Source organism: Morone saxatilis, unplaced genomic scaffold (genome assembly GCF_004916995.1).
Source record: "Morone saxatilis isolate NCDOM2014 unplaced genomic scaffold, NCSU_SB_2.0 Contig2, whole genome shotgun sequence".
Taxonomy (NCBI): domain Eukaryota; kingdom Metazoa; phylum Chordata; class Actinopteri; family Moronidae; genus Morone; species Morone saxatilis.
Window position 1 is genome coordinate 18,181,732 of NW_023339762.1, and position 8,229 is coordinate 18,189,960.

Sequence of the window (8,229 nt, forward strand, 5' to 3'; positions counted from 1 at the left end):
GTGATAATACACTAATTAAAACATAGTTATGCATATTATATTACATTTCTGTGAACATACCCTGCTAAATGTTACACACTGGATCTGTAAATATCAATAAAGACAAATGGCATCCAATAAGACCCATGTGAAACTGCAGAGATGTTCCCTGACCTGCTTTCATTCTGCTGTGAGCCCAGGTGTAGTGATGTATAATTGTTAAATTATTTAAATAATCTTGAAGTGAAACTAGGAGAACATGCAATCGGCCTGCAGGTACTTAATGTAGGGTTCAGTCACGTCTATCCATGTAAATATATAAATCTCCAACTTCTAATCTAAAAACTGATCATCTACATTTCTCATTCATTCTTGTCTTCAGGTGGTAAAACACAAGTAATGGGGGAGATCAAGGTTGCTCTCAAGAAGGAGGTGAAGACGGAAGGGGACCAACTGGTCTTGGAGATCCTTCAATGCAGAAACATCACTTACAAGTTCAAGAGTCCAGACCACCTACCAGGTCTGAAAGTAGTGTGTACTTGTGCACATGACTGAGTGAACATAGATGGGTGTGTGTTTTAATTAACCTTTTACTAATCAATTTTCATAATTTCTTTAATGTGTCTTCAGATCTGTACGTGAAGTTGTATGTGGTGAATGTAGCCACTCAGAAGAGGATCATCAAAAAGAAGACCAGAGTTTGTCGACATGACAGAGAACCCTCTTTCAATGAGACCTTCAGATTCCCCCTCAACCCAACTGGACATTCTATACAGGTACAACAGACACCCACATGAGATAGTTACATATATAGATATGGCTATTGCCACCTGACATACATTATGTGTAACACAATACTGCTCCAGTTTTATTACATTTATTTTTGCAATCATAGAAAATCTATTTGTTGTATCGATTTGTAGTAGTCTGTGGTGTAGTCATTCAATTGTCTAGCTTTATGCTGTTGACAGAGACTCCCTTACATTTCTAAAATGGCTCATTACAGCTGATTTAAACTGTAAGCGTATAATATCTGACAAAACAAGCATTAAATCTCATTATTGGAAGTTTTATAAACTGGTCTGCTGCCTCACATAGCAGCTGGGAGCCACCTTCTGGCGACTGCAGGATAGTAACATTTAAAAGTAACTTGTTGCGTCTATAAAAGGTTAATTAGATACAGACTGTTGGAGTTCAATACATAGTGGAAAATGATGCTCACTGACTCCTTTTCAGGCGATGCTAAAGGAAAAATTAAAAAGTGTGTAACCAATATAAGTACATTTCTTATTTGTAATTAAGGATAACACTAATATGTCCATATTTCATTCTGATTAAAATGTTAAAAGTGTTTATTTCTTTCTCAATAGAAATATTATATATATATTTATATAATATAATATAATAATATTTATATAATCGATAGTTTATAACCACTTCGTCCAATTCTGTTTGCAATAATTATGCTGGATTATATGATTTTACCTGTACACTTTTCAAGATGGACTGGGTGTGTGAGCTACACACAAAAATATAACAACAGAATAAGTCATGACAAATCTTTTTCTCTCTCCACTGCATTTCTAGCTTTTCTTGGTGTCCAATGGAGGCAAGTTCATGAAGAAGACCCTGATAGGGGAAGCCTACATCTGGCTAGATAAGGTGGACATGAGGAAGAGAGTGGTAAGCTGGCACAAGTTGTTTGTCAGCTCCACTCAGACCAACCCTTGAGCACCACACCGACAAGTTGGATATAGGATAAGCTTAGATAAAGATGAAGCCAGAATGTACTAGTTCAAAGGTCCGGTTTGACAAAAAGATGAATAAGAGAAAAAAAAAAAATAAAGAAGAGGAAATAAAAAAAAAGATCCATTTAATTCCTCCATTCTTCCTTTACTTCCTCAGTTCATACGTTATAAGAAGTAGGGAATTATGTGCTAATACCATAACAACTGTATCAGTCCAACACTGCCAGCACACATCCACCTCCTCCCATGTCGGGTCTCTGTTGGCTGTGGACTTTACTTGTACGATGCAAACATGCAAACGCCACAGCAGGCACTAAAACAGACTTAGCAGCAATATGGCTATGAGAGCAGTGATGTCTTTCTTACCATAGTTCCAATTCCACAATCCACATGACACTTTGTTATTTTGGTGCTGTGCAACTGAGCTAACATATCTATCAGAGGGAAAGATGAAAAAAAAGGTGAATTTGATCACATAATCATCAACTGAATTAGCATTGTGTTTTCTTCATATGGGAGTCCCCATTGTATTGCTCACATAATGGTTTTGATGTGATCATGGATCAGTGTTCTTGAAATATTTATTGATGAAGGAATGCATACCGTTTTTGTATCATAGTCTTTCAGTTTCAAGTAAAAAGAAAAAAAAACAACAAAGCCTATGTAGAACAGAGTCAGACAGTTGACTTTTGCTATGGGATGAAGATAAAATGTACAGCACCTCAGATTGTAGATATCACAAATGCAGACTACAAAGCATATCAGATAATCACATTGTACAGTGTGACGTTTATATAATATACAAAGATATAGATGCAGAATATATCTAAATATAATATACAGTAACAGTTCTCTTGTCACTAAATATATATTAAAATATAGACATATGATCTCTGTGGCTGTGGGTGGCGCACTGACAATCCAGTAGGCTACTTTAGTCTATGGTGTAGGCAGTCTTAATAGCTGTTATGTGAATGTGGACCTATGTGAGCTCAAGGATGTTCATGAAAAATAGCTCCTTCGGTCCTCTGATCACGCTGACGCACCACTAGATATTCAACAGGGCTGTGATAAATTAACATTTGGTCAAGGTCAACATCCAGTGGCATATTGCTATTTCACTGGCATGTGATTGTGGAGGTCAAGTTGTAATTACAGTCGAAGTCCAAAACACATGCTGTGTAAAATGTTACACAAGCCAACCGTAGAGGATGACAAGAGTTTGTCACATCAGTCTCATGTGTACAACATTTTACTTTAAGGCTGTTGTAGTTGCTCAGCATATGCTAATATTTCTTTCTGAGTAGCCCAATTACAGTTGGAATAGACTGTAATTCACACAAGTTGTGTCAAAACCATACATAGATCTGCAACTGTCATTACTTCAGTATGACAGCTATGCTATCTGTATTAGTAACCCCCCACCTGGTCTCAGTTTTACTTAAAAATAGTTTCAAAAAGAAGAAAAAAAACAGTCAAATGTCAAGGTTCCTCTGTGTGTCTAGCTGTGCTGTAAAACTCATTATGCTGTTATGTGTCAGTGACTCCTGTTGCAACACAGTGAACCAGCCTCTTTCACTGCCTGTGACCAAAACATTTACTCAGGCCCAATGGGGTACAGTCATATTTAAATCAGAAGAACACATGGGCCAAGTCTCAGTACTAACGTGGAGCAGGTGACCCGTGTATTTATCTTGTAATGTTTTGCCACTACATCTACAGAAGGAAAAAAAACAGTATCACGTGACCCTCAGAACTGCTGTCAGTGTATTTAGGCATATCACAGGGCTCATGCAATTTTTTTTTAAGAATTAATAATAACAGAGGAATCAAGAAACACATTTAGAACAAGATGTCACTTAAATCTTATAGCAAAGGTTAACAAAAAAGATAATATAATAAGGAAGGAAATGTGGTTGAGTTTTCAGATAATTATTTTGCTGTGCCAATCTTAATTTTTTTTTATTCCAGACCCATTGGTTCTTAATTCTATGCAACATAGATGTGTCTGAATGCATTTGTTTTTTTGGAACTAACTGTTATATTTGTGAACATATGGTCAAAAAATATGTCTTAGAAATGTCTTATGTAGAAAAATAACTTTAATTTGTACATCATTGAAAGAAATATTAACTATATTGATTTTTTTACTGATCTTAATATAAATTGATGTTAACAGCTGTTAACATCTACATGAAGCTTGTGCACTTTATTATTACATTGTTTATTTCCTTGTCTCATTTTAACTTTCATGACAAGCAAGATTATGTGTTTTGTGTTCCTGCACCGAAATGAACTGAGTCATGGTGTATGTGGTGGCAGAAAATATTGTGGTGTGCATTTTGTATTAATGTGGCAAAAGAATACATGCTGACATGCTGGGGTTCCTAAACACAATGCACAATCTGGGAAGATATCACCCTAATACATTATGCTCATAGTCTACTTAACAGTCTGTGTACAAAAAACAGTAAATAAAACCTATTCCCTCAATGCTCAGTCATGACTGTTTAACCCCTTGTGTTTCATTAAACTTCCCTCAAGCTAAATACTGTTTGTTAAGATCAGCTGTTGCCTGTAATTGTGAAACCATCCATTTGTTGTTGTTCTGAGGAGTGTGAATGTGACTTAAGTCCTTTGACATGTGTACATACAAGTGTTTATTTTCTACAAAGATTGAATGTTTATATTGTCTGAAGTTTGAGCATGTGAGTGTTGAAAAAAATCACAAAAGACTTACTGTACAGCAATGCGTGTCTATAGTTGTATAAGGGGAGTTGACTGTGTAATCAAAACGTGTGCTGTCATCCAATGACTATCTGTGCAACCACGTCCCGTAAACAGCTGAAACAACACAAAGGGAAAAAAATCTATTCAACTTCAATAGTTGTCAGAGACTTTATGTTTTGGATGTTGCATGTTTTGTTGATGGTTTGTCTGTATATTTTGCCTACAGATTATGTTTAAAAAGAGACAGAATATGTATAGATTTATCTGTATGCTGATTGTAAAGAAATATGCTTGTAAAATTGTCTTGTTTTTCACTCAGTGTAAAAACAAAGAATCTACTGTTATGGTTTTGTGGTTGTACACAGGATGTGTTGAGATATTATGCAAATTGTGCTGTAACAAATCAGCTGTTTCCCCTGAGTCTAAAGAATAAATATTAAGAAGAGCTATATTACACATGCAGAGTTGAGCTTTGTTTTGTTTTGAATTATGAAAATGAGAAAAATACACACACATTTTGTTCTTATGTCAGACTTACACCAAACTGCTTTTTTCAATGATAATAGGTGAATAGTCATTTTGACCTGTCACAGTAGGAAAAACAACAACGTGGTCTGCACTGTCTGCCACAGTGACAATCTTGATACTACCACCAGATGGTGGCAAAGACACACAATTTGGCTTTCACTATTTTTCAGGGTGTATTTACAGTAAAAACGTAACCCATTGTATTCCTTATTTATCAGAGTAGTTTAATCATCATAGGCCTGGCCGAGGCCATTGATCTTCTGCATGGACCCTGCCATCTTACTCTGCAAAGCCACTGACATATGGTATGCACATATTGACAATTAAGTATCAGCGACTATAAAAATGCACTGTAGAATTTGATAATATACTTGGTATATCAACAGAGTAGCACATATAGCCTAGCTGCTAGTTTCTGGTCCTGTGTCTAAGATGGTGGTGCTTCTGCGCTTATTATCAGTAGAGCTGATGCCCCATGTACCAAGACCTTGTTGCAGTAGCCATAGGTTTGAGTCCAACCTGTGGCCATTTTTGTGTGTCATCCTCTCTTTGGGTGTGTGGATTCTGGTAATTACTTTCCTGTAGTATTGTTCTACATGACTGCCACCTTTGATACCAGACATCATTCATCTTACAGGACAGACGTACAGAAAATTGGTTCTGCATTATTGCAACTGTCCTGAATTTGATTTCTTAAATTCAGAGACTTTCCACTGGTAAGGAGGTCTGTTATGCTGCTCTTATGTAGGCTACTGGCAGCTCAATACAAAATTTGTTTCCTCTTGGTATATTATCTCTGATAATGATCACACCAATCACAAATTCTGCTAGTCTGCTAAAGGTCACGTTTAAATAAATGCAATGGCATAAATAAGTCCCTGACTTTAAATCAAATATTTAAAGGAGGCTATAGTTCTTGTTCTTTTGGACAAAATTGTATTAATTTATATCGATTAAATTGATTCTATCTAACAGTTTACAGTAATAGTGAGTCATTTTAAAAACTCATGTGGGTGGTAAAAGGAGCATGTATGGCCTCATAGGAACTGTTTATGATCATTTACATTTTGATAAGTTTTGTGTATTAGTTTTCCTTGCTTATTATGCTATCATAAATATATACTGTATTATGGTTCATATCCTAAAAGGACTATGTATTACATGTATATGTACAACATACATGTGCATGGATATAGGGATTTGGGCAAATATACAGAAAACATCTTGAAAAAAAAAATAATGTAAAAAGATTTTTGAAGAAGAAATTCTTTAACGGCGACTGATTCTTGTGATTTTAATGAATTACCTCCAGATGGCAGTATCCTCTGATCAAATAAACTCAACTGTCACTGTAACAGATTTTTAACTAGCAGTGCTTTTGCACATTATGACTTTAACATTACTGCCAAAGATGCCATGTCTACAGGTGGTTCTCTCTTCTGAAGTCAGGATAAGTCTAATAAGATGATATTTAAAATGGGTATTTGGTGCTTGTTCATTTTGTACCCATCATATGTTTAAAAAATAACTAAGTTCATATTATTTGGGAATAACCACTAGTAAAGAAATGGAGTACCAGTTAAAATGTGTAAAGCAAAAATGTTGCAATATGTTTTTTTGGTTTATACATGTGAAATACATTTTATAATAGTTAATAATGTAATTTGAGTGATGTGGCCATATACAAATATATTGGGCATGTTGGGTGTTTCAGGCTTTACACAGAGATTCATTGTCTGTCCAGGTCTTTCTTACAAATACCATTAGTTTTTATTCTGGTCTAACATCAGTTTCCTATACTATATGAAAGGACAGGTGTCGCACCCCAGACATTAGTCTGACACCTCATCCTACTTGGGATCAGATGTTCCCAATGAATAAAAAAGTATTGAATGGGGATGTGTGCAGAGGAGGCCTCCACCTCCCCATCCTGTCCACACTGCTCTTTGATATTATGCTATTATGTTCCTCCACCCTACGACACCTCTCCAGTTTTCACCATTCACATACTTTTCTCTATCCCATCAGCAGGTGCATCTGCTCGTCTGCTGGGGGAAATGAGTGTGAGAAAGGTGTGGGGAGAGAGAATGCGGAGAGGGTGATGTGACAGGGAGTGAGGGGATGAGAATTGTGGAGAAGCTGAGTAGGGAAGAGCAACAGTGCAGTAGAGTGAGAGCAGGGGGAGAGTTGGAGATGGGAGAGACAAAGAGAGAAAGGAGGGGCAGGGGGTGGGGGGTGTGAGAGGACACCAGAGCTGGTGTGTGGTTGCCAAGCAACGATTGATAACCAAATCCCCAAGCATCCTGCTTGTGCTGCCCTGCCCTCCCTCCAGGCCTGAATTACACACACACACACACACACACACACACAGTAGGTTTACGTTATCGCTCTGTTATTAAATTATTAAATCAATTCAAAGTGATGCTCTTTTATTTCAAAATGATGACAAACTGGGATTTTGGATACTGCAGTGGTACTGGAGTTTGTAGTTTATATATTCTATATATTCCATCTTTTATACATTTGCGTTAAGATGTGCAGCACATAGCCACAGATTCAATCTTATATAAGATATGATTGATAGCAGGGAGATTTATTGGGCTTTTACTGTAGCCTACTTTTCTCATAAGATGTTGCACTATATGTGTGAAATCAATAGATCTGTCAGACCAGCACTGAATCCCATGTGGGACAGTTTCTCTGCTTGCTGCCACTCAATGCTACCAATATGACTGATAGCAACTGGCAAAGACTGTGCTATCAAAGCCAGTAAATTCTCCCATCCCTTCACGTTGTAGGAATTGAAAGGTTGTAGGGCATTTTAAAGAGCTATACCTGCATCTGTATTCAGTCAGCATGCGCTTGTGTGTGAGTGTGTGTAGGTGTGTGTGTGTGGTACCTGTAGTCAGACCCTCCTTTTAGCAGGTGTTTCTTTATATGGAGGTAAAACACAATTTGTTGCTCACAATAGGGAATGCTGCACAACCTGAGGGAAGTTAAAACAATGCTTTTTTGATTATTTATGGACCCAAACAAATATCTTTTGATATCATTTTAATGTTTTGGTTTTGTAATATTACAACAGTTAGATCATATAATTAAAAAAAATAGACTAGTCCAATTTACATCAGGTCAAGTCACAACAGAGTATCATGTTACGATAAAGATAAAAGAAGCATATGTGATTTTTTTCTAGACTGAAAGGAGGGGACAACAGGGTGAGAGTGAGATAGAGAGAGAGAGA

The 8,229-nt window shown here is 36.6% G+C and overlaps 1 protein-coding gene across 1 annotated transcript in view; it reads left to right on the forward strand.

Moving 5' to 3' along the window:
• Positions 1-4,894, forward strand: part of pclob (piccolo presynaptic cytomatrix protein b) — a gene marked incomplete in the record, with an annotated part of 33,841 nt that extends 28,947 nt beyond the window's left edge. Inside the window, 3 exon segments of the mRNA XM_035665119.1 lie at positions 362-499; positions 610-755; positions 1,567-4,894. Of these exon segments, the coding sequence (XP_035521012.1) occupies positions 362-499; positions 610-755; positions 1,567-1,710 (428 nt within the window).
• Between the last annotated feature and the right edge of the window lie 3,335 nt (positions 4,895-8,229).